A 27,374-nucleotide genomic window follows, 5' to 3' on the forward strand; every position below is an offset into this window, starting at 1 on the left:
GTGTTGATGTCTGAGTACTGCATTGAGCTAGACCAAGCCCTCACCAGCCACGGTATGGTGGTGCCAGAGGTGATGTGGATGCAAGAGAGCTGGTGATGCAGGAGAGCTGGCCTGCCCCTGTCAGCGGAGGCACTAGGGAGAGCTGGCCCTGCCCCTCACCTGGGCAGCATGGGAGAGCTGGGTGTGGGTGTGGGAAAGCAGGCCCCATGACAGGGTATGGGAGAGCAACCCCACCCCTCACCTGGGCAGGGTGAGAGAGCTGGCCCCTGGGGGTGTGGACACGGGAGAGCTGGCCGGTTGACCAACTCAGCTGCCACCCAGGCCCAGATCCAGGGCTTTTATCTGGCCCACCCCAACACCTACCCCATCTGTGAGCTGCTGGGGTGTGTGAATGGGCCTGTCCTGTAAAACCAAAGCAGCAGGATCTCCATGACTCAGGGAAACAGCAGGATATCTGAGAGGCGTCTCGTTGAGGGTCCAGTATTGATGCTATAGCAGAAGCCAGAGGACTCAAACCAGACCTATACTCATTATAATGAACATTTGCAAGTAAACTGGTTGGAAAAAGGGTAGACTGTGTGACACACTGTGACACACCACAGCTTCCACAGAGAGACTGTTTTTTTCCATTTTCTTTTGGTGGGAAGTTACAAGGGTGGAGGGCAGATGTGGAATGACGGGAATGGTTGGGATTGGGGTGCACGATGTGAAATTCACAAAGAATCAATTAAAAAAAATCATGGGGAAAAAAAGACTGTGTTTCTCAGGGGTGACCCCCGGAGGTGGGCCTGTTGATGGCCCCTTGCGATTTGTTCTGGTGTCACAGTTCAAAAGACAAAACCTATCTTTCTTGAAAAATCATCCCTGGTTATCTTGATATGGTCAAGAAAAACAAACTTGAACTTCTGGCTCAAGAATGGGCATGTAGGCCGGGCGGTGGTGGCGCACGCCTTTAATCCCAGCACTCGGGAGGCAGAGCCAGGCGGATCTCTGTTGAGTTCGAGGCCAGCCTGGGCTACCAAGTGAGTTCCAGGAAAGGTGCAAAGCTACACAGAGAAACCCTGTCTCGAAAAACCAAAAAAAAAAAAAAAAAAAAAAAAAAAAAAAAAAAAAAGAATGGGCATGTAATCTGACCAAATTAGCAACAGTCAGACCCATCCTCTACTTACTGATTGGTCCACAGAAGCATGTGACTCAAGATAGACCAATCAGAGACAGTCCTGGGACTTGGACTCATGAGCTGGGGAAGAGATAAACTTTTTCCAGCCTAGGCGGCTAAGTGCTAAGGTTTAAAGCCGGGATTCCTTTGGACTGTCTTCGTCACCACTTGGAAGGAGCAGGATGGGTGAACGGACCGGTGAAGGAGGGAGACCTGAAAGGCAGAGGGCCCGAACTTGACATCTTGGATCTCACCTTCCCATCCTCCATCCAGTTCTACCTCCTTGGGCACTGGGGGTGCACCAAGTGCCCCTTTTCTGGTCAGCCAGGCCATGCTGGGTTTCTGTCACTTTGAACTGAGTCCAACTTAATGCATTTCTCAACAGCTTTAAGGAAGCAAGGACCAAGCTATTGTCAATGGATGAAAGACCTGTGAATGTCAGGCCAGGCAGAATTCACAATGAGAAAAGAAAATCTTGTTTCACACATGATAGGAGTCTGAAGTGGCCTGGGACGAAAGGTCTGCAGCTTTGCCACATGTGAGTGAAGGGCTCTAGCCTTGTTGGAGGAAGTGTGTCACTGTGGAGGCAGGCTTTGAGGTCTCATACATGCTCAAGCCACACCCAGTGTCATAAGTCTACTTCCTGTTACTTTCTGATCAAGATATAACCAGCACTATGTCTGTCTGCCTGCTGGCATGCTCCTGCCATGGACTGAACCTCTGACATTGTAATCGAGCCACCCCAATTAAATATTTTCCTTTATAAGAGTTGCCGTGGTCATGGTGTCTCTTCACAGCAATAGAAACCCTAAGACAGCATGTGAAGCACTCGGCATACAGCACAAACTTGATGGACGTCATCACTGGTAGGTGGAAAACGTTAGTGTATTTGATTGAGCATTTTGTAGTGTATCAGTTAGTGACTGCTGTGTAATTACCACCCTAAAATTGAGTAGGACTGAAAAACCATTGTTGTGTCTCATTACTCGCAGGCCTACAGGATAAGGCAGCTCTCAGAATCTCCTGTGGGAGGCTAGTCTATGCTGACACAGTCTGGATGGGGAATGACAGTACCCTAGTAACTAGGAGGTTGTCTACCCCTGCTTATAGTTGTCTATTCCCTACTTTAGGGGTAAGCTACTTTAGGGGGAAGCCTGTGGCTCAATTCTAAGGATGGAGAATCATCAGCCTCTCCTGAGGCTGAAGAGGTGTAGGTAGTAGAGGCTTTTAGCATTGAGTAGCCACTAGGCTGTGGTAAGCTAACGAGAGAAATAGCCTAAAACAATGCCCATCTCATCCTTGCCTCATCCTGAACTTGAAGACAGCTCCAGTCTGGGATTTCTAATGTGGTGACAATTCTCTCTTGCCTGAGGTTGCTAGAGTTGGGGGATTTGTCATTCATAAATCAAAAAATTATTAAACAGATCTGAGCAGGAAGTAAACATTTCAGCTACCGATCATGCGTACTTGCTGGGAAAGCAGCCGGACAGCTAAAATCTGCCCTTTGTGCAATTTTGTGCCTCAGAGTTAGAGGCACCGTTCTGTGAATTGTTGAGTCAGAATTGATTGGGGTGATTGTTTTGTGCAATCAGACTGTGAGCAGCTTGAGAACTGGAGGATAGAAACCGGGTCTCATCCATCTGTGTCCCCAATAGCTAACTTGGGGCCAGGCATATAAAAAGATAATTGTCAGATGAAAGGCTTCTGATTTGGGGCTCCTGGATGAGCATGGTTGCTATGACAAGTAAATGGATTATGGAATGCATAAAGAAATGTTCCATAGCTGAAGAGCCTGACTTAGTAGGAGGCTACCATGGAGTGTGGGATATGAGTGAGTATGGTAGTCACTGGGAATGTGGAAAAGATCCGTTCTTTTTTGCACAGAGACTGTTTCATGGAGATCCACCAGGGGTGGTGGAGCCTCAGGCCCTGAAGTCTTCCTTGACTGCAGCAGGTGGCTACAAGACACTCTCTAAGGATCCTAGGCCCAGTTTGGGGTCATGAATACATAAAGGCAGCAGGAAGCACATGAAAAGCACACGGTTTGGTAAACAGATGGTTCAAATCCTTGCTCCTGGGCTTCCTATGCAAACCTTGGTTAGGCAAGCCAATTAACCTCCAAGACCCTCTGCTTTACGTCTTGCAGGATTGAGTCTAGTAGCAACTCCCTGCAATGGCTGTTTTGAAAATTAGATGAGGGATTTCCTGGGGGAGGTGTAATCTAGTGCTTGGGACAGAAATGACTGGTTAATGGTGCACATACATGCACACATCCACACCTACACCTATCTCAAAAGTCCAAGAGGTTGTATTGTGTTTAGACAACAAAGGATAAAATTTTGCATATGCCTTGATACTAGACATCAGTGCTCTGTGGCTCTGGCAATTTGTCCTTAAATTTTTTAGGACACTTCTTGGAATGTCAAACAGCTCCCGCGTCTCCTTGTCTTAGTTTTCCAATGCCCAGTCCTGTTTCCAGCCATCTTCTTAGCTCTCTACACTTGAAGTAGCAGTCAGTCTTTCTTGCAGCTTTAACTTTCAGCTGAAGTATGTTTTCAGGGTGGCCGACGGGGGAAGTAGCCGTCAAAGTGAACTGGAGGGTAGGAATGCCACTCTGGGCCCGCTACCCACACCTGTCACCCTTGCAAGCAACCACAGACTATGTGTGAGAAAAAGTTAAGCTGTTTTATTTCACAGGATAGCTCCACATCAAACCAGCAGGCACCATCAGAATACGCAACAGAGGATCCAATCAGACACTCTATAGGACGGGCATTTGGTCATAAGGTAGAGAAATGATACCCAGAAGAGGGCCACGGTTAGCATCACATGGGGACAGGCAACCAGCAATTCCCTAGGGTGGTTTCAGTTTGTTTTTCCTGTCACAATTTGAGGGGAAAAGGAAAGCAAAGAAAACAAAATAGACCAGCCACTCTGAAGCAATCAGAAGCAAACCTATTGCCAAACCATGTAAACAGTCACACCGCCTGGAACGAGGGCCTGGGCACAGAGCTAGCCTCGACCCACTTCCGTCTCAGAAGGAAAGTGCACTCTGGCAGTTCCACTTCAAGGAACAGCTTTGTGATTTGCCTGGGACAGTTCCCGCAGAAAGGAGTGGTCAGCAAAGGGCAGCAATGGCCGTGTGGCCAGTCCCAGATGATGGGACAATACTGGCAGATCAACCTCAGCGCAGCCAGGAGATCTCAGACTGACAGTGAAGTCCCTTCTGGCAGTTCCCCTGGGCAGCTTGGAGTAGGTGGAACTCTCCACTTGGAACTCAGCGCAGTGGAGAAGAGACCCCAGAGAACCAGGGAAGTTGACCTGCACTGTCAACATTAGCATGGCAGGAAAACCCGCTAAGCCGTGCCTCCGCTCGCCCCTTCCTGTCTTTTCTTCTGTCATGCCCTTCCCTCCCTGCCCAGCAGGACCCACTACCACAGCTTAGAAGCACCACCCCCCTCCACCCCTTTCTGGGTTTCTCAAGAGAATGAGGCATTTGCTCTAGTGTGGAACCATCTGGAAGATGAGAAGTTAGGAATAGAGAGGCTAAGAGGGAGGGCCATTGTGTGAGTCCTCAGGGTTTCCCATCACTTGTTTCAAACGTATGTGCCCTGGCCACTCAACGATGACCAGGTACCAGGTCTCAAGATGTCCTCTGCATCCATGCCTCCTGAATCAGAGAGGGTGGCACCCAACAAGGCACTCCAGGAGACGCCAATGAAGGGAGCCCTGTGGACAGGTCTCTCTCCCACCAGCTCCTCTTTGTGTACCACAAATGTTTTAAGTGTTTATAAGGCAGATCTCTGAACTGCTGGTTCCAGCAAGTAGCCAATGGATGGCTCCATTTCCCTGTGTCTCTTCCCACTCCAATTTCATTTCTTCACCAGACATAAACCTTTCAGTCCCTTAGGAATCAATCCATTTCCCTCCTGACCCCTGCTTTAGTGACTTCAGAGAAAAGACTCTCTGGTCTTAACTCCCAAGCCCACAATTCCCTCCAGTTGTGTGCTCTGTCCGGGGTTCAAAAGGCGCTTCAAGGTGAAAAGTTAGCACTGAAAACAAGGAAAGGCGACAGTTGTTCCCAGGATCCCACAGCTCAGAGCAGCTCGATGAGGAAAAGAGAGGGAGGGCGGGGAGGGCGAGTGGGGTCGGAAGCTCAGCTTGTTCTCAAATTGATCGGAGAAAGGTCTTTAGTGGCAGCTGGGCCACACAGTGCCCAGGAAACTAGACCAGGAATTAATTGTCTTTGGTCAGTTTTAATTAAATGAACATCTTGCTGGTTCATTCCTAAAACAGACTAAACACCGGTTATACATAAAGACAAAAGGCTTGACCTCGGATGAGTTGGAAGTTAAGAAATCATTCTGTGAAGCCAAAATAATTTTTTTAAATGCCCGTTATCAACTAACTGATCAGTACAGCTTTCAATAATGGTGATGAACATTGGTAGACACCACTTCCCCTTGTACGCTTGGCTATATTGAGGACTACTAACTATGTTACTACACCCCCCACCCCAATCACTGTACAATTAGGTTTCTGGTATTTGTTTTTACATTGATCTATCTACTAGGTGCAAAGATTTGGTAAGTGGCATTGGCTATAATGTAATTGTAGCCTCCTTTTAAAAAAAATTACAGTTTCACATTTTAACAGTTACTTCCCAGCATTTAACAAATACAGCAATATATAGTGGACTAAAAACAGGCAGGAGTTGGAAGGGAGATGCTCACACTCGATGGACACGGATGGGACCAAGTTGGGGCCTGGGGGTAGCTGAGACATGCAGGGGACCAGATGAAGTGTGTGTGTTGGGGATGGGGGTGGACAGTGTTTTTCCATTTGTTCCGCATCAAAGCTCAGATTGGGGGTTGGAGGAGTTGGGGACTCGTCTGCCATCTGTGCATGCGCTTCCCCAAATGTGAACTCATCAGCCACTTGCCAATGGGGGAAAAAATAGATGCTTAAGGAAAACAGCTGAGGCTCTGCTCTCGGGACATTTGGGGAGAGGCAGTAAGGAAAAATGAACTAAGTCAACCCAGAGACAAATCTGCACAGCATAAGGTGTGTCGGGTAACAGATTTGTAAACTCAATGTTTATCTTATCCAGTATTCAGGCAGAGAATGTTGCATTTTTGCCTGGGAGGTAAGTGGACTTCAGAATCTGGGACTAGCCCTGGGATACCAAAAAGAAGTCTTACCTCCTGGGCGCGTAGCAGAGATAGCAAACACTTAGAAATGAGGGCTTCCGGAGCCTCACGCAGCCCACTAGGCCATCTGCCATGTCTTGCCCAGGTTCCAGCCCACCCCCAGGCCTTACTCTCTTCAACTATAAAATGGAGATATCGTTATGTGCTCAAAGACAGAGGGCCCATCCTAGCAAGATGAGAGGGAAGGAAGGCTTGCTGGCTCAGGCCTCTCCCTGACAACATTCTCATTTTGTGTCCGTTCTTGATCCTCCAGGCAAAGCAGAAAGCAATCCTCCCCACATCCAAGAACCAGTGACTCACTAGGTCCCTCCCTGGGGCAGAGGGCAAGTTGCTTTTTAATGGAGGACCCAAGAGATGGTGGACGCAAGCCCAATGGGAAGAAATGCCCAGGGTGGCATCTCAACGAGTCTGTAGGTGACAGGAGTGCTGTATCCAAGGGTCACACAGCTCCTGTCTGCTGGGAGCTAGGAATCAAATTCCGGGTTTTGTACTGTAAAACTCAGAGGCAGGCAGAAGGGGTGTGGGGGCGGGCAGGGAGATCCTTGGTTTGGCATGAGGGGGAAGGTAGAAATGGTCCCTTTAGGGGTAGATTTGCCTGTGATGCATTATCCAGAAAATCTGGAGGTATCTGGAAAACGGAGACAGCAAAAGTGCAGGTAAAATGGAACCCAAAAGAGCCATGCAGAAGGCTTTCGTCCTGTTGCAGAATCACGTGCCATGTTTCTACCGCCATGTTTGGTCTACATTAACTGCTTTAGAAGAAGTGGAGGAAGAGGAAGGGAAGGGAACGTGGAGAGCACTTCCATTTTCATAAAATCTCAGCCCACGGTGTTTCCCAGCACAACCATGCTAGGACGGAGGCCAAGGGCTGACTGGGCACCGAAGGTTCCGGTGGGGAAGCACAGTGTGCTGTGGCCCAATTTGAAACGAAATGGTGTGACTCAACACCTCCTTGCCCATTTAGTTCCAAAACTGACATAGCCTAATTAGTAGAAAGAGGAAGAAGAAAAACATGAAATATTTTGAAGATGAGAGAAGTAAACTTCTATAGTCACCACAGATTTATCCCTACAGCATGTCTGGGGTTTGAACTCCTCCACACTACTGTTTGGGCTCTTGTGGAATTTGCTGTTGTTCTCTTTTCCCTAACCACAGGTAATGCTGTGCTATGATGGGGTGTAGCACCTCACCATCCCGTTTCTGCATACAAACCCAAGGGTCTTCACACCAACCTCCCCTGTGCCTTTTAGGGTACAGTTGACCTCTGGCCTTTGGGTGGCAGGGCAGGGTCTCTGGGGGTAGATGAAGGGTTTTCTGTGAAGGGTTCCCCACCTTTAGGAGCAGCCTGCTTGGGGGTACTGCCTGCCCCACCCTTCCTTGAGGGGCAGACTGTTCTGGAAGGCCACGACTTCTGGAGACAGCTGGAGACTGTTTCTGGTTTTGTGTCTCTGCAGGTTAGTGGTATATTGCTTCGTTTGCAGTTACTGTGGGGCCTCTAAGCTCTCCCAGAGAAGTCCCTGCAAACCCCACCGAATACCAGTGGGAGATGTTTGGTGGCATGGGTCTGAGGTAAATCTAAGTTTCATAAAAAGAAAAAAAAGGAGCGTCTATATACAGTTAGCATGTGTGTATGTCCAGCTCTCTAGTATATGTATATAGATGCATAAATATATATACACACACACCTACAGACACATACGTACACATATGCATATATATGCACGTATTTATATACACACACATATATACGTATGTAGAGAATATCGAGAGAATAATTTTCCAGTGACAATATGAGAAGCTGGTAAGCATCTGCCTCAATCTTAGGAAACACTGTCCCTGGGACTGATCTTGCTCCAGCATTCCTTGGCATGTCTATTTGCCCACAAGAGGTCTGTGGCATTCACATGGCTGAGTCTGAGGTGCAGCTAATGCCTGGGCCTCTGCTCTCCACAGACATACACCCTCCCAGGCTGACCTTCTAGGATCTGCCCTCCAAGGCCAGGAGATCCCTGGGAAGCAAGTGGAAGCCACCGGGGCCACCCAAGGCCACGGTGTGCTGCAGTGGGCCACGGCGGTGTCACCGGTCCTGCAGGTCACATAGTGCCAGACTTGTCCGAGGAGCTATTGGGGAACATCTTCTCAGTAGGTGTCACGGCCGGGCTGCCCACGCCCGAGCTGCTGCTGCTGGAGGATCGGTGCTGGACCACGGGTCTGACCGGACGCATTGGGGGTGGACGCAGCTGGGCACCAGCCAGTCGAGCTGACAGGGCAGGCTTGAAGGTGGTCATCATCTCGGTGGATGAGCTGCTGCTGCGGCGCATGGCAGCGTCAGGGTCTCGGATGACAATGGTGTGCAGGGGGCTGGCAGGCTCCGAGCTGATGGGGCCTGGTGGATTCTTCAGGGGCTCCAGGGTGTCCAGCACCACATCTGGCGCCTGCTTGACAGTGTTCTGTCTCTCAAGTTCCCGCAACTCATGCAAAGCTGTGCTCATGGTCTTCTCGATGTCCTGGGGACAGAGAGGGCTCTGGTCAACACAGGTTCTTCAGAGCTGCTAGCTAGTTCAAGACTTTCCAGAGGATGTTTTCTGGGAATCCCATGTCTCAGAGGGATACCAGACCCCAAGGGTATCTTGTAACCAAAGCAGGGATCAACATGAGTACCCCCCTGTACCTGTCCTGCACGAGAAGTCACCATCATAAAGGTAGGTCAGGTCGTAGCAGACAGACATTCATTCAGAAACTGACTCTGCTACTTCCTTGCTATGGAACTGCATGTACCTCTCTGAGCCTGAGAATTCTCACTGGTAAATTTCAGACAGTTATAATACTTACCTCGGAGGGTTGGTGAACGTATAAAACAATCAAATCCATGCATGGCACCTGGCACTCAAAAACAGTAGTAATGATCCCCATAGCAATGATTCTTAATGATGAGCGCTGATCGAAAGCTTTGAATAACTTACTGATAAGGTAGGGACAACTGTTACACTCACTTCACACATAAGGAAACTGAGGCTCAGATTAGTCAAGTACCTTGCCCAGGGTCACACAGCTAAATAACACAGTCCAAGTCAGGTGTCTGGCTCCAGAGTCTCTGCCCTCGACACTGTTTTTTTTTTTTTTTTCTTAAGAGTCATTTTAGGGGTAGAGAGATGGGTTGGTGGTTACGAGCACTGGCTGCTTTTCCAAAGGAACCAGGTTCAATTCCCAGCACCCACATAGTGGCTTTCTAACAGGCTGCACCTCCAGTCCCAGGGATCCGTCACCCTTGTCTGCGTCTGTGGGCACTGCACACACGAGGTACATGTATACATGCAGGCAAAACACCCATACATGAAATCAAATGAAAAAAAAAAAGAGTCCTTCATCCTAACACATACAGATATCGAGAGACTCCACACTCGACCCTAGAGAACTGTATAGTTGTCTGTCGGTTTTGAAAATGGAAAGAAATCCTTGCCCACAGGGAAATTACTACCTACAGAACATGCAGTGTGCATCCCAGAATGGCAGGAAGACCACTTTCCTCTCAGCATGATGATCTAAAAGGCTCATGTCTTCTTTAAAAAGTGGAACAAATTTAAATGGCACATAGGACATGGTTGTATCTGCAGGCTCATCAGAAAGAGGATACCTCAGGTGACAGATGTGAGGCACACAGGCCAGCCTGAGGGCCACGGACACCAAATCCAGGGCAGGGTGGGGCTGGAAAGTGGCACTGATCTAGAAGCTGGGCGAGCACCAGCCACTCTGCCCTGCGCTTCTTCCGTCTGATGAAAGCCCACATTTGCTGGGAAGGTGTGGTGACAGTGAGGTGTGGTGACAGCGAGGACATGAAGTACTACAAACTGCCAGACAGTGGCCATCCAACTCCTCAGAGAGCAAGAGTCCTTGTTCACGGGGCTTTTAAGGGGTGGCCTCCACATCTGATCTGACCTGGAACCCACGGAGGGCACAACAAGGGACCTGGCTTAAAAACCTTCACTCGCAGGTGCCATGCCCAATTTGAGCAGTGTTGGCTACTAAGGGTTGCTCGCTCTTCCGCAGTCTGAGGCCAGCCCGGGAAGAAAATGCATGGCTCTGGGGAGACAGATGGGGCTAGAACCTGGAAATACAGTAGAGGCCTCTATCCATCGGAGTCTTCATCCTCTCCTTCCCGGATCTGCAGGCAGCCTCCTTCCTGCCAGACTCCAGTGTGCCCAGGGCACGTCCCCAGCAGTCTCTGTTCACCTCATGATCCCAGTTTATCCCATTTGCTCTCTATGTCCTGCTAATGACCAACACCAGCTCTTACGCTTCCCCGTCATGTTTAACCCTTTGCCCACTGTGCTGGCCATTTTAAGAAGGGGCCTTCAGGAGGTTCTTTATCCAGAGACTCAGTTGTGGGTGACTCTGCAGGAAGGGCTCTTCTACCTGTCTACTGCAGACACACTTGCAGGGTCACCCCAGCCTCCACCACTGTTCTGGGACTTAGTCTCCTATTGCCCTCACAATCTCTTCCCACCCCCACCCCCCATTTGCTCCAATCCAATGGGAACTGAAAGGTAAAAATGTCAATAACTAAAATGTAATTTTCTCATCTCCCCATCCCTGGTAGAGTGTGAATGGGAAAGACAGAAAGCTCAGAGAAAGGTGGGCTGAGGAGTTTAGGCTGCAGCCTTGCATTAGTCTGATGAGGGATGCGTTAAGTCTGCCAGGTGAAGCCGCAGAGAGGCAGTGGGGCCTGGGACACAGTTGGGAAAGGACTCGGTTTTCACCTCCTCCCCACTTCAGAGGACAGTATTGCACATTTCCAAAACAGCCTCTTTACCTGGGCTTCAAATCTACTTTGTTTGAATCTAGGGTGACTCCACCTACTATTTGGGGTTCTCCACACCACCTCCCCTTTGACTCCAACCAAGTCAAGGGCTCCTCAGACATGAAGCTGAGCAAGAGGGTGGCTGTCCAGTGTCTTCTCGACTGTTTTCTACGACCTTCACTTTCACTTCAGTCCATGAAAAGCACTATCCAGTGAGAGCGGGCGTGGACACTGACATCGCACGTAGTATTGCTGTGTGTATTTCTTGAGCTAGGCTAACAAAATGCTCCTCAGATAAAGACTACAGAAGACTAGAGACGGAATATACCCTGTTCCTGCTAGAGCTCCACAATGCACAGCAAACTATTTCAAGGTTCTAAAACATCTGTAAGTATGTCTTTCTACCTGGTCAGAGTACCATAGCATAAAAGATGCTCTAACTCCACTCACTCCACTGGCATCCCGTAGTAGTCTGTGATGCATTAGGCACAGTGCCCCTGACTGCATTTGACTATCCATGTAAAGGACCCTGAAGCAGCTTTAGGAAGCACCTGCCTTGTTGTGATGGCCGTCTTTAGAAGATGTTGGATACTAGGGTGATGGTTCTCAAGAGGGTAGCCTTCAAGGATGGAAGGCCAGGTTGGCTGTCTCCTCTACTTGGTCCATGCCAAGGTACCGACCCCAAGGACTCCCCGGAAATGGGCATCAGGATATGAGGTAAAGGCCATGTGTGGAGTTCTAGCTGGTGGTGCATTGCTTCCAGCCAGGGCATTCTCTGAGGATCTTCCCTAGAGTCTTGTAAGGACATGCGCAGAAACTTACAAGCTCATCTCATCCTCTTCTAAACGGTATTCAAAAAGACTATCAGCACAACAGATTCTCCCCAGCCTGCAGGACCTGCTAGTCCGTGTCTGTCATCTCTTCTAGTCCCTGTCTGTTATCTCTTAAATGAGAGACAACATTGAGGGAGGTACATAATGGACCCTTGCCCAAAATTACAGCTAGGGGAATAAAAGGGGAAACTTCTGGGAATATGATGTCAAAAACAGACACGACCAGTGAGGTGAACTCGCAAACAAACTGATTCTGGCCAATGGGGGAAAAAATCATCCAAACAGAAAACATTCTAGAAGAGCCTGGAATATTCTCCATTGTGCTTCAGCTATTTAGTCCTGTCCATCTTGGGTCTTGGGTCATACCCAAGGGAATTACTTCCAAACTGTAGACTCTCAAAATATGATATACCCTCCCCTGCTAATTAAAGACAACGGGCCCTGCTGCCATTTTGGGTTGGCAGTTCTCCTTAACTATAAGTTCATGTGGGGAGGGCCAAAGTACATCAGGTCTCCACTGTACTTCACTGTGCGTGGTAAATGTCACACAACAGATGCTCAGTCAAGATTCATCAATAAATGAATAATGGATGAAAGATGGATGGATGCATGCATAGATGGATGGATGCATGCATTGGTGGATACATGGACTCAATCACAGCATCTGGTGAAGAGGCCTGCCATTACCTCAGCCCCATAATCCAGCTACCCTCTCTCCAGCCTGGACACTTGGGGGGGGGGTCTTTCAGTCTTTATAGGAGCTCTAGCTAGTAGCATGGAAAGGAAGCCAATTCACTGTCTTGTCTGGCTCAGTCTCAAGTTCCACCAAGGCCACTGTAGTTGCCCACTCAGAAGTTCCCACCCTCTGTCCCACTGAGTCTCACTGGCCTAACTGTCTTCTGTGGGGCCCTTACTTCTGCCAGGGCCTCAGCCTCCAGGGACTTGTGGTCCCCTAGGCTGCTGTGCCGGGTGGAGCCGCAAGTCGACCTCATGGAGAGCCCTTCTGCCAACGCCTTCTTGTCAGGGTAGTTGATGCTGCCAGCGCTCCCGAATGTCGCCATCCTCCTCTTCTCAGGGCTCTCAATCCGTCCCCGGCTGAGTGGGATTTTGTGGGGGCTGCTAGGGCAGGCAGCAGCTCGGGGTGGCGTGTCTATGCTGGGACCCAAGCCCCGGGGTGGGCTGTGTGTGTCGCCCCCGCTTCGGCGCCTGGGGATGGCCGCTCCGTCAGACCGTAGTCGCACTCTGCAAAGGAGCCAGGGGCAGGGAGCATGGGGCAGAAGTCAACCCTAGCCAGGCTCAGAACGGGCCAGCCAACCCCCACGCCATAGCTACATGCTAATCTAGAGGAGCCAGCACAGTGAAGCCTCATTCAGCCAGACTGTACAATTTCGGCGATGAAAGGGCCAGCTCAGACCTGTGACACTTTCCCTACAGGGGAAGGGTAACTTGGCCCAGGGAGGAGGGCTGAGAGCGGGAGCCAGGCTGGCTGCACTGCTAACCAAATTCTAAGTCAGGTTCGGGCAGGAAGATTCCAAACTGGAAATGCTGTGGCTAGCTGTGGTCATACATATAGTCTGACGCCTTTCAGACTCTAGCTGGTTTGTAACACTGAGGCTTGACTGTACCAAAAGGCCACGGTAAGCACAGTAAGCACCCCTGGGAACGAAATACCTGCTCGCCATTGTCACCCACCAACCTCCCTAGAGCAGGGCTGTCTCTACGGCTTTCCCAAATCTGTGGGTACCTTGTCCACCTCCGGGGCTCTACTGGTGTGAAAGGGTGTGAGCTGCTTATCAGCTCATGTCTACCTCAAGCTTTTCTGTATTCTCCCCAAATCCATTCTGTGAATCTGCTACATTGATGGACTATCCCTCACCTGCCCAAATTTAAGTGGGTTTATCAATAACTTAGAGACTACTGTGTCCTGTGGAGGTCACCCAAGTTATAGAGGCCTTCATGAGGGTAGGGAGGGCTGGATGTGGATGAGGGTAGGGAGGGATAGTGGCTGGGAATGGACCAAGTTCCATGGGACTGGTGGCAATTCAAACCCTGTGCCCCAGCAAAGCTAAGCAAGCCTGTGGTGCCCCAGTAAGATCAAAGCATAGGTGTTGGGAGGAAGAGGCTTTAAGAAAGAAAAGAACAAGGTTAAGAGAGGGATGAAGGGGAGGAAGAGAGGCAGGAGATGATATGGTCCTCCTAGGAGCTGGGGACCACACCGTTCTCCTCTATGGACCCAGCCTTCAACTTCCTCACCCCTGGATTCTATAATCTTGCAGTGTCCAAAGCTGATCTGAGCAGATATCACTAAAAAGAGGCTTCAGGACCTCAACTAAAATAAATTCTTAAGTATACCCAGTGAATGCTGCCACAGGCATCTCTTGCTCTCTCTGCAAAGACTGGGTTGATCACAAGACCCTTCAGGCTGCAGTGGGGGGTGGGGGTAGGCGGGACAGACTTTGACCATCTAAGAGGACAAGGGGTTGCGGGGGGGGGGGGGGGGGGTGGCAGCAGAGCGAGACTGTTAGCTTTTTCTCTCTTCCTGTTCCCAGGATGACTTGCACAGCTCCTTGCTGGTATACAGGTAATGTGACACAGCCCAGCCTCAGTAAAGAGACCGGCATATCTGTTCCTACCACACAGGGAGGTGGAGTCGGGTATGGACTTCCACAGAAGAAGGTGTGAACTCTGTTTAAGTGGTGTGTTTCAGGGATGGGGGACTGTGGGAGCTTTACATTTTAAAAAGATTGTGTAACAACAGAAAGCTGGCAGGAGGCACAGGAGCTGGAGAGAGAAAGAAAAGCATTCACCAATTTTCTTCCTATGTGTGTGTCTCTCTCATCATTATTATATTAAAATTCTAAGACAGCCTTACTGTGTAGCCCAGGCTGGCCTATGATTGCTATTTAAAAAATAAGAAGCTCTTTGATGCCAGCGTACGTCTTCCTCTTCCTTCTTTCATACCCCCCTACTCAAAGCTGGGTCGGTTCACACCTGGAATCCTTGGGTCATTCCCCTAACCCACCCAGCTATACTCAGGGTCACAGCGTGTAGAATCCAGGGGCTGTAAGAGTCTCCTTCTCCCCTTCCTGATCTCTTGCTTCTCCCAATTCTCACACACACACACACACACACACACACACACACACACACACACACACACACACACAATGGGGCACTAGGGGGACAAAAATGAACCCACATTTCCTACCGGCCCATCACCCCCCCAAAGCCGTAATCAGAGATGTGCTCTGTGGGGGACTGGAGGTCATTCTTGGAGGAGGCCTTGTCATCCAGCAGTGGCCCACTGCTGGCCTCACTGTCAGCCTTTTGGCTCAGGCTGTCGGAGAAGGCATCGTCCCTGGGGAGAAGAGAGACATGAATTGGAGGTGGTCCCTGTCCTCTGGGGGAAGGCCCAGGATGCCCAGAGCTCCTCCAAACCTGTCTGCACACACCTATGACTATCTATACCAGCAGCCCAGGCCGAGCACCTTCCCTCCACACGTGCCTTCCACGAGGCTCCAATAGCCAGGCTCTCTAGTGGGTGGCTCCCTTGTATTCCACCCCATTCCACTGTTTCTTTCCCCTTTATAGCTTTTTTTTCTCTCCTAGACCCTCTCAATGATGGAGACAGGGTGGAGAAATGGGTGTTAAGAGTCTGCAAGCTGAGCACAGGGTGCTGAGTGCTGAGTCTCCTAGCATAGGATGCTGCATGCTGAGTTTCCTATGGCTCCATGCTCAGAGCCAAGCAAGGGGGGAAAGAGCTACCTCCATCACTTACCTCCCTATCTGGGGTGAAGGGTACTTGTGAGGAGGCCCTCTATTACAGCATCCCCTTTCTCATTCGATTGGCTCAAGCTCAGAACTTTCTCCCCTGCATCACAACATAGGCTTAGGGTTTCCTTCCTGTGGAGTTTAGCTCCATGGCTGCTTCCAGGACAGCTCAACTCCCCTGAGCCAATCCAAGCCAGAAGGCAATGAGAGCCCAGGAAGAACCTCACACAAAGTGTTAACTTCTTGAACTTTCCGACAGTGCTGGATATTTGGGATGTGTAGTGCTTTAAACTCTTTAAATCATTAAAAATGTCATCTGGTTAAAAGAAAATGGAATGTTTGTGTTTCTCCATCCCCTGAGAAGGTCACATCTGGAATGAAGGGCTGTGAGCTTAAGGGGTAGTGAGCTGGTCACTAGCTCCAGGGAAAGCTCAGGATAGTGGAGGGATATGAAAAGACTATGGGATGCTAGTCAGTGCCCTGGTTGTGACTCATAGGTCTGGATGGTGGCCCCAGACCTAATACTATCTCTGTATCATCTGAAGGATGAGCAATGTGCATATTTCTTCTGTGGATTTCCACTTAAAGACAGTTAGGGAAAAAAACCCATTCTTAGAGATCATCAAGATTTGATATTGATCCCGGGAGAACAAATTGCCAGCATATAACCCAGGATTCTCCTTCTACTGACCATTCCAGACATCACTAATCTATTACCTCATTCTTCATAGAAGGCCCCAGTTCTCACTCACATGTCCTGTACAACTATGTACTGATGAGGGATGAGTCCATCCACACCATTGTGACGGCCCTCCCACCAGTCCTCTGAGGCACGGTGATACAGGAGCAATGAGGCCCCTTTTTTGAAGGACAGCTCACGAGGGGACCGCCCCACATAGTCAAACTTGGCGATGGCCTCGATCTGCTCCACTTCTGAAAGAAAATAAAGAGAAAGAACATCTTTGAGGTCAGAGGGGTGTCCCAAGACTCAGACAGCCTGGGCTTCAGTGAGGAAGATGGGTGGCAGGCGTGATGAGCACATGTAGGCTGGGGCTTGGGACCCCAGCACCCTAGGTTTAGACTCCTCCCTGCTGTTCAGTCTTAGGCAATCTATGTAACTTCCCAGAATGTCCAGTGAGTACCAGGCTCAGTGGCGTAGACCTGGAATCTCAGTGTTCTGGAGCCCAGGGCAAGAAGACTGAGTTTGTAACCAGCCTGAGCTATATAGTGATAACCTATCATAAAAAATTAAATAAACGAACAAATACAAACATTCCACAGGGAGCAGGCATGCCAGTTCCTTGTTTTCCATTGCATGATTATTGAAACTAGTTTGACTAGGTGTGGTAATGCATACCTACAATCCAAGCACCTGGAAGTGGAGGCAGGATAACAGGAGTCTGAGGCCAGCCTGAGCTACATGGACCCCATATCAAATGTGTATGTATATGTTTGAAGAAATTCATTTTTCTTTTACACCTCAGCATACATTCTACCCCCACTTTCCCATGAGCCCTTTTCTCTCTTGTCCGCTTACACGTAAGCATCACGCACTGCCTGCAGGGCTAGATTCCCATCTCTGTTCAGTCACGATACTTTCAGTGGCTCTTCATCTTCCAAATGGTGAATGGAAATAAGGACACAGCACAATCAAAACTCATGGGTGCAGCTACTGCTTAGGTGGAAATTTAGAGTTGCAAATGACTGTCCTAAGAAAAATCCTAAACCAATAACGTCCACCTTCACCTTAAAAAGCAGGAAGTGCAGGAGCTGGAGAGATGGCTTGGTGGTTAAGAGCAGGCTGCTCTTCCAGAGGACCTGGGTTTGATTCCCAGCACCTACAACCCAGTTCAGCTTCCAAAGGATCTAACGCCCTCTTCTGGCCTCCATGGACACTGCATGCACACGGCATACAAGCACACATGAAGACAAAACTTCATATCCATAAAATATATATAAACTATAAAAAAAAGTTGTGGGAGCCCGTTCTCGGGTTCCTCGTGGCTTTACCCAGCATGTCCGCATAGAGGATGATTAGGACCACGGGCCTGAGTGCAGGTGTCTGAGATGGTCTGCACTTGGCTGTGCTGGGGGAGGAGGTCTTTTGCTCCACCTCCTGGCGTCTCTATAAAAACCCTGGGGCAGAGACAGTCGGGGCCTGCTGGAATAGGTTCCAGGCCCTCTCGAGGCTATCCTTTATTTTCTATCTGTTTATCTCCGCAAGATTCTCCGCAATAAATCCTTCTATCTAATATTTCCTGCTGCTCGCACTCAAGAAAACTCTGGGGAACTATGGGGGTGGTTGGATAAACACCCCACAAAAAGTAAAGACATTAGAAGTGCAAACTGAAGCTAAAGCAAGCAGAGGGGGGAGTCTACAGATTAAAGGAGAATTAGTGAGATAGAGACTAGGGAAAAAGATGAGGACCAAGCCGCTTCTTTAAAAAAGATCAAGGAAATTAACAAACATTTGCTAAATAAACTAAGAAAATAAGATAGAAAAATCACATTAATAAAATGCAAAATCAGAAATGGAAAAGAAACATTAAGGTCATTAGTTTGGAGGAAAAAGGGGTATCATAAAGAAATATTACCAACAATTATATGTCAACAAATTAGATAAGTTGGACGAAATGGGCACATTCCTAAAAACGTAGACTACTGAAACTGACTTGAGAAGTAGAATATCTAGGGCCAGTGGGAGGGCTTGTCGCCAAGCCCAACGATGTGTTTGATCCCTGAGTCCTTTATGATAGAAGGAGAGAACCTACTCCTGCATGTTGTCCTTCAACCTCACAAGTACAAACCCTGATATAGGCACCCCTCCCACAATAAAGAAATGTAAAAAACAAAAATTAAAACATCTGGGGCCAGTAAGCTAGCTCATGCTGTACATGTTGAATGACCTCAGTTCTCACATTAAACAATGTAGGAAAAAAAGCTGGATACCATGATCCACATCTGTAATCCAGCACTCCTGTGAGAAGATGGGTAGGGGAGACAAAAGAGTCACCCAGAAGCTCACAGGCTAGACAGCCTGTAGCATGCAGCTGCAGAAACAAGAGACACCCTGCCTCAACAAGCTGAAGGAGAAAGTTGTCCTCTGGCTTCTACACACATGCCATGTCATGCATGTGCCTGCCCATCACACATACACATGAACACATGCTAAGAATACATTTTAAAAAAAGAAATAAAAAACCTGAATGAGTCTCCAAGAACACGAATCAACCATCAAAGCACTACTCAGAAAGATATGCCCAGCCCCATATGACTTCACTGCTGAATTTCACCAAACATTTAAACAATAATAATTATTCACCAAGTTTTCCAAAAAGCATAAGAGGGGGAAAGACTTGGTAACACATTTCACAAGGCAAGAATTATCTAACACAAAACCTGGAATATATGACCAGAAAACTTCAGACCGACATCTCCTGTGAATATGGATGAAATTTTTCTTTACAAAATATTAGCAAACTGGATGCAGGGGTATGTGAAAGGAATTGTTCTCTATCCCTGAAAAGAATTTATCCCAGGAATGTAAAATTGGTTTAACATCTAAAATTTCAATGAATCTTATCAGTAAAATAAAAAAGGAAAAAAATGACATAATCATCTCAACAGTTTGCATTTGGCAAAGATTAACATATTTTCCTAATGAAACACTCCACAGAAGAGGAACAGAAAGGTACTCCCTTGACTTGATAAATGCACCTCTGAAAACCTCACTGCTGTGTGGGAGAGATGGCTCAGCCATTAAGAGCACTTGCTGTACAACCAGAGGACTGGAGTTCAGATCCCAGTATCCATGAGACAAGTCAGACATCTGTCACACACCTGAGACCTCAGCTCTGAGATGGGTGGAGACAGAAAGGTCACTGAGGCTTACTGGATTCTGGTCCAGCTGAAAATATGTGAGCCCAGGTTCAGGGATTCTGCTTCAAAGAAACAGTGATCATGGAGGACACTCAATAACTCTTTTCTTATCTTCATGTGTGTGTCAGGCATGAGTACACATGCACACATATGCATGAAAACACATACACACAGACACTTATGAAAAAAAAGATAGCAAAAACCCTGGCAGCTAATATTATATCTGTTGTAAAACGCTGGCTGTTTTCTCTGTGTGGTGGTTTGAAATGAGAACGGCGCCGTGGGTTTGTATGTTTAAATATTTAGTCCCCACTTAGTGAAACTCTTTGGGAAGGAATATGGGGCGTGGCCTTGTTGGAGAAGGTGTGTCACTGGGGGTAGATGTTGGACTCTAACCCTCTGACACTGTAAGCCCTAAATAAACTCTTTCTTCTATAAGTTGCCTTGGTCATGGTGTCTTATTACAGTAATGTAAACTAAGACACCTCACAAGAAAGAAGGCAAGACAAGGGCCTTCATGAATATCATCAAAACAATGAGCAACAAAATAAAAACTGGATGAACTGGACTGCATCAAAATTAAAACCTTTTGTGCTTCAAAGAACATTTGGAAAGCAATAAGCAAGTCTTATAATAGAAGAAAACATCTGAAAATCATACTTGAGATAATAAACTTATATTTATATATACTAAAAAGTATTTAGTATTTATCAATACTAGAAAGGCAAATTTAAAATGGGCAACAGACCTAAAGGCAGAATATTTACCGCTGCTTTTTCAGGAGATAGAAGTTTAGTGACATCCCTCAGCACCATGGGTCCTCAGGTACTGAAGGGCAGCGGTGCTGCTTGGAGAGCTGTGGGGCTGTGGAGGCTAGCCCTGTGGTGGGCTCAAGTAAGCAGGAGGGCCCTGTGAGGTTGTAGGCCTAGATTCTGCCCACTATGCCTTAATGGGTAAGAAGGCCTGAGCCCATTTTACTCAGATTGCTCGTCTGTATGGTCCGATTTCCATGGAAACTAGCATGACTTCTCAGCTAGCAAGAGTAGAGGAATCAGGGAGATGGGTCCCTTCCCCTCTCTCTCTCTCTCTCTCTCTCTCTCTCTCTCTCTCTCTCTCTCTCTCTCTCACACACACACACACACACACACACACACACACACACACACACACACTCTTCTGTTTCTCTCCACACTCCTCACGACTGGAGAAATTCTTAGGTGCCCCTACACAGGAAGGTCCCTGTAATCTCACATTGTCAGTCTGTTCTTGAGGAGCTGCTTCCAATCTGCTGAGGTCTGCTGAGAGATGAGGAACTCCTTGAGGACCCAGTTCATTCATCACCAGGTCCCAGGTCTCAGCAAAGGCCTGGTGCAGAGCATATCCTTGAGTTGGGGCCAGGGATAGCAGAGAGACAGGACACTTTTCTCTTAGACACTTGTCTCTGAGGATTGGTACTGAACCAAGCAGGACACACAGAGGGTGGCATAGGTCAGGAGTGCTATGTAGTAAATGCACAGCACCTACCAGAATCTGCTGTATGTGGGCCTATGCTGGGACCCAAGCCATGTATTAAGGCTTTCCTGGGTGCCTCTCTGCGCTGAAGGACAACTGTGTTGCTTAGAGAGCCGTGGGGCTGTGGAGACTGGCCCTGTGGCTGGCTTGAGTAGGCGTGGGAGGTCCCTGTGAGTTTTTTGGCCCAGACCCTCCCCTCTACTCACCTTCATCACTGGTGTGAGGCTCTGTGCCATTGTCATGGTCAACTTCATCAATGGTCCCTGGCTCACTGTGTGGACTGTCACTGCAAGCAAACATAGGAAGAGATCTTGTTGGGGACTTTCCTGAATACTTCTTTAGTGACCCCTAGCTCTGGAATTGATAGATTGTCAAAGGCTTGAGTATGTGGCCCATGTGCATTAGAAACATCATCCCCAATGCCATCGTGTTTGGAGGTACAATCTAAGTAGAGGTGATTAGGCCACAAGGGCTGTGTTGTCAGAAATGAACTGGTGTTGACCGAGGTTAGTTATGTGAGGGTAGACTTACTGTGTTAGCCCTGACCCCTTTGGGCTATCTTGCTTGTTCTCACCGTTTCTTTCCCTCTGCCTTCCACCATGGGATGATTTCACATGAGTGCCCTCGCTGCATGTAGTATACCTCTTAGTTTTCAGAACCTTGAGCTACACAGATTTCAGTTCATTATAGACGACGCAGTCTCAAGCACAGTAGCAGACGCGGGCTGAAATGCTTATGTGTTCAATGAGATTCAGATGGCAGTGGGAAACCGCATGCATCTGGAGGCCAGGGCTCTCCTCATGGTGTGTGTGTGTGTGTGTGTGTGTGTGTGTGTGTGTGTGTGTGTGTGTGCACGCGTGCACCAGGTTTTCATCAAGATCTTGACTGGGTTCTAATACATACCACTGTATTAAGTAGAAAGGACACAATGACAAATCAAGTGGACCAGGTCCCTGACCTCACTGCTCACATTCTAGGGAGAGAAAACAGCCCAAGTAATGAGGCCAGTGCATAAAACAGTTGCAAGATGAAATAATGATTTATAAGAAAGAACCAGGCTGACATGAGAGCAGCAGAGGGGACCAATATAGAGTGATCTGGATGGCTTTTAATAGGAGGTGACATTTACGATACCATTTTAAAAATGGCTTTCGGCAGCTCAGCTGGCAGTGTCTAGCACGTACAAAGGCCTGCCTTTTCTCTTCGGCCCCACACAAACCTGGCCTGGTAGTACACGCCTGTAATTCCAACTCTCAGTAGGTAAAGGCAGAAGGATCAGAAGCTCAAGTGAGCTTCGGCTCTATAATGAGTTTGGGGCCAGTCTGGGCTACATGAGACTGTTTTTAAAAGGACAAAAAGAAACAGAGACTCTATTGTAATAATTCCCCATTGCCACCAGGATTAGATGCAAATCGAGGCTGTCAGAGCCGGCCTCCAGCTGACCTGTGTAGCCTGGCACCTCACCAACCTCCTGTCACACACCCCACCTCAACAAATCAGCCACTTGTCACTCTGTGCTGCAGGCCTCAGACTTTCTCAGCCTAGTCCTCTGTGAACTGGCCCCAGTTTAAGTTGCTAACTTGGATCTTTCTTTACCTCCTTGAGAAGCCTTTCCTGGTGGCCTGTGATTGGCTCAGGGGCCCCTGCGGAAACAGCTTGCTTCTGTCCTGTTAACACTCCTCCCACCGAAGCAAATCTTGCTCAGGCATCATCCCTGTCACCTGGAGATGCAGTCCCCAGAGGATGCTGCGTGGTCATGGGGGGCACTGCTGAATGAATGTGGGGGTGGAGGGAGACTGCTGAATGAGTGGATTTTGTCCACTGTACTGAGACCTTCAGCTTTATCTCCCTTTTTAGTTCTGAAAATACCGTCACAATGACCACATAATTGCTAATTTTCCAGTCTCATGGGAAGTGAAGAAAAGTGTAAAAGTTGCGAGTGTGTATTGTACATGTGTAATTTGTGTGTTTGGCCTTTCTTTACGCTGAAATTGTGCTTTCTAGCTGCATAAGGGTCCTGTATAGTGTTAGGACAGAGAGCTGTGACCAGACACACTTGTGGCCCTTCACTACCATTAAACACATATCCATCTTCACTCTTGCAGGCTTAGCTTGGGGAAGGTAGCCAGGCCTGGTTCCAAAAAGGTTCTTAACTACTTCTGATACAGAGAGTCAGAACAACTAAGAGAGCTAACCAACTAATGATCTTCGACCTGAGGTGGGACAGTCTCTGGAAGAGAGAACTCCTGGGTAGGAGAGGTTGGTGATGGGTATCACCTTCAGCTGTTGGGGTTCACAGAGGGACACCCACTCCTCCGCTTCCTGAGATAGGCCTATGATACCTGGCCAGCCACAACATAATGAGAGCTCCTCAGAGTCAAATGGGAACTTCCTATAGGAACATCTGGGAGAGAGAAGCTCTTCTTCTGTTGGGGCTGCAGAGAATGGGCGACAAAGAACGGAACTGCTTGCTGGCTGCCTTCTGACAGCCACTAAGGGAGAGGCTGTCCGAGACTGAAGCCAGCACAGAAGGCAGCAAAGCCAAGGGGCAGAGTCGGCAGGGCTGGGTCCTGCTGACAACAGCCAAGCCTCTGGACCCAGCCACACCTGAAGACAGAACCCTCGATATTTCAGTTAAGTAAGCTACAAATGCACGATGGGCTTAGGCTATCTGGAGGTGCGTTTTATTCCTTGAAACTTACACAATCTTGGCTGATATCTCTGTCTCTCATGTGGGACTGCTGTGAAGCTCTCATGAAAAGCTATGTATGATGAACGGACCCTAGTGTCATGAGAAAACTGGAAGGCTTCTGACTGTTCTTAACAACGATAGGATGGTGTTAATGGTGATATTAAGAGGAAGGGCGCCTTACCAGTATTCTTCCCCTCCAGCCATGCATTTTTCGTACACAGGTCCCTCTAGCTCCCGCGGGCTGGGGAAGATGGCTTCATGGTGGATGATGATGGTTTTGATGACTTCATTGACATGCGCCTGGCAGGATACAGGGTCCTGCCCATCAGGGATGTGCATGAGGGTGGGCCCAAAGCAGATGGCCAAGTTGTAGGGATCCATCATGTTCTCATCACTGTACTGGGAAAGGCTAGGAGAGAGCAGGTACCCACTGTTCACCCAAAAGGCAAATCCTCCCCCATGGTATCTTTCTTTTTTGGGGAAGGAGGGACCCGACTCAAATGCAAGAATGTTCTATATTCCAGTTTATAACAGTAGCACTCATAAAAGCCTTGGGACACCCCTCCCAGAGGAGGCCAGTCCCAGAGGGCTCCCCAGGCCAGGTACTCACTGATTGAGGAAAGCAAAGAGGTATCTCATGACCACGATGACCACGCGGGGCAGGGTGATGAGGATCTGCTGGATTGGGTGCACCCTGTCAGCTGGGTTCTCCAGTTCTGTAAGGCACAGGGGGATCAAGGTGCCTGTTACCCTTAGAGAAAGGAAGAGGATATCTCCAGGCCCCACCTCCTCCATCAGCTCCTTAGGGACCAGTCAAGATGGCTCTACTTTCCGTTGAGATTTGTGTGAGATCCCGGCCAGAGCCAATCAGAACAAGACAGGTTGGAGGCTAGCCTACGCAGAACCGCTTCAAGCTGGTCTTGAGACTGTGGAGAAACCTATGGAGAGATGCCTGGAACTTGGGTAGCAGAGAATCTGGAGCAGCTAGGGACTGCCAGGAAAGAGCATTCTGCCTGAGGACCGAAGGAGTGACACAAACCCCAGGATGGACATGGGAAGTCCAAAATGGATGGCTCTAAAGTTTTCTGGTAGAGGAACTGACATACTTCGTTTTATGGACTCAGATAGTCTCTGTCACTGGCAGCCTTGGAGTCCTGATGACACAGGCAGGGATGGTGGTTTAGTAAGTGTGACAGGCACCAGCCACATCACAGGCCTGGCACACCACAGTCACTCAGAAAAGAACAGCGTAAACATAGGCTCCTCTTGAGTAAGCTATTGACTAGATGGCTCGGCACATGCCCAGGATCTCATCTGAGATCCATTCTCAGGTGAACCCTAGAGAGTCAAATGCTGGTATTATGGTCTGGCAAGCAGAGTAGTACCTATGGAGCTGGCAACCTGGACTATAAGAAGTGAGGTGCCAGTGCTGTGTGCAGGGCCGACAAGCCACTCATTGCCAGTGATGTTTTCCTCACAGAGCCCCAGCCTTCTAAAGCCCTCTTTCTCCTCAGCAGCCAACATGACAGAGCTACAGACACTCTTGCCTGCTTCGTCTCCTGGCCACCATTCTTCCCCGGAGTCTGAAGACTGTCTAGAGCCACGCTTCTCCATGAGGTGCTGTTGCCAAAGCCGGGGTTCTTGCTTCCTGACAAGGCATTGTGTGGGGATGTATAGCAAATGGAAGTCCACTCTGGCATCAGCACCCACATGCCCTGACTGTGGAGGGCACACAAATAGATGTTGCCTACCTTAAATTTCAACAGGGTGATCGATCCCTCTAGCTCACCTTCAAGACCTGGCTGGAGGAAGACTCACCCAGGTCAGATCACAGTCAGTTTTTTATGCATAAATAAATTCCATGGCCCCTCTACAAGTCCTCCAGGCCCTCCTGTCAGTCATCCATGCCAAGTACCACCCCTGTGGCTATTAACTGCATTGTAGTTCTTAAAGACATTTTTTAAAGATTTATTTACTTATTCTGTATACAGTGTTCTGCCTGCATGTATGCCTGTATGCCAGAAGAGGGTGCCAGATCTTATTGTAGATGGTCATGAGCCACCATGTGGTTGCTGGGAATTGAACTCAGGACCTCTGGAAGAGCAGCCAGTGCTCTCAACCTCTGAGCTCTATCTCTAGCCCTTAAATATATATATTTTTAAAAGAACTTATATCACTCTGTTCTGAGAAAAAAGGAGAACCCTTCGTTATAATTAGGAGGTAGTGTACAAACATGTAACAGTGGGGACATGTTCAAAGACATGCTGAGGGCAGGGACAGTGTCAGACCCTGTCTGTATCATGTCTTTATCATGCACACCTTTGGTAAATATTACCGCATGAAATAGACACAGGAAGGTAATAACAATAACGAAAGGGAACAGTTATAGCAGTACACAGGATAAAGATCATTTAAAGTAATTCTAATTCTAGGATTTTAATTCTAGGATTTCCCATTCAAAACCCCCACACTGCAGTTAACTGGGGGTAACTGTAACTCTGGAAATCAAAAGCACAGAAGGGGGGCTATTACTCAATAAATGTAATGGGGTGCCACTAAATTACAGGTAGACTCTGTTTACAAAGACTTCTGAAGATGACCCTGGTCATTGCATTTGGAAGGAGGCTGATGTGTGTAGGTTTCTCTGTGATATACTCATCGCCCTGGACAGAATAGAAGAGACCCTCACACCATGTGACTCTGGCCGGGCACAGTCATGACTCATGCTGGGGCTGCCTTCCTTATCCACTCATTGCCCGGCATAGGACCTGAATGATGGGGATTTGGTCTAATGATACTGGCTAAGCCAGTGACATGGGGCTCAGACAGGATGGAGCCTTTGTGTCCTGGGATTCAGAGTTTGGTTTAGAGTTTGGCATAGATCTTAAAAGATGATCAGGAAGGAAACACTGAGGAAGGTGACGGACCAAGAAAGAACATGAGAGCTTAAGCATGCCCCTTCTTCTGTCCCACTCCTGGGACACATCCTGACTGCCAATCTCTCTTCCATCAAGTACTCTCATGGCCAGCAGTGTGAAGATAATCTCCCAGTCGGTTAACTGTCACCATTTTGCTTGTCTGCTGACCTAATCCCTAACCCTTCCATGGATCCCTATCACCCAAGGCACAAAGCTGTGTGGTCCTTCAAAGACATTCAGATCGACTTCTCTTGCTATATCTGACTGCGCCAAACCTTTTGCACCATGCACTGTTGACCCAAGTGGTCCACTGCCCCCAACCCTCTTAGGCTTCCCCCTCTCCCTTCTTCTTGGCAGGCTTGCTCACATCCCCCAGGTCTACTCTGACCCTAGGTTTCCCTAGGCTTCTCCTCTTCGCTCTGTTGTACCTAGGGAGCGTACCATGTCCACTAGTCCATTGTGCCACTCACACAGCTGGGTCTTAAGCTCTCTGAGGCCCATACTTCTCTCATAGTATTCCTCTCCCGTGCCTGACAGGAGGAAGAGCCAGCACCTCAACTTCTATAAAGACCTGTGGAGCAAGGGGCCGTTCCACCTGGAAA

At 48.5% G+C, this 27,374-nt stretch overlaps 1 protein-coding gene across 7 annotated transcripts in view; it reads right to left on the reverse strand.

Annotated features, from left to right (window-relative positions):
- Window positions 1–3,823: 3,823 nt before the first annotated feature.
- Window positions 3,824–27,374, reverse strand: part of Srgap3 (SLIT-ROBO Rho GTPase activating protein 3) — a 256,828-nt gene continuing 233,277 nt past the window's right edge. For 6 of the 7 annotated variants that reach the window (XM_052720873.1, XM_052720872.1, XM_052720870.1 and 3 more), the window contains exons 16-22: window positions 24,465–24,570; window positions 24,036–24,263; window positions 21,369–21,448; window positions 16,524–16,704; window positions 15,209–15,358; window positions 12,915–13,242; window positions 3,824–8,876 (exon numbers count right to left, since the gene is read on the reverse strand). In XM_052720873.1, coding sequence (XP_052576833.1) covers window positions 8,463–8,876; window positions 12,915–13,242; window positions 15,209–15,358; window positions 16,524–16,704; window positions 21,369–21,448; window positions 24,036–24,263; window positions 24,465–24,570 — 1,487 coding nt within the window. In that variant the 3' untranslated portion in view covers window positions 3,824–8,462. The remainder of the gene's footprint in view (window positions 8,877–12,914; window positions 13,243–15,208; window positions 15,359–16,523; window positions 16,705–21,368; window positions 21,449–24,035; window positions 24,264–24,464; window positions 24,571–27,374) is intronic. The other variant, XM_052720875.1, reaches the window with a different exon arrangement.

Source organism: Peromyscus californicus, unplaced genomic scaffold (genome assembly GCF_007827085.1).
Source record: "Peromyscus californicus insignis strain IS unplaced genomic scaffold, ASM782708v3 Scaffold_6__1_contigs__length_162567912, whole genome shotgun sequence".
NCBI lineage: Eukaryota > Metazoa > Chordata > Mammalia > Rodentia > Cricetidae > Peromyscus > Peromyscus californicus.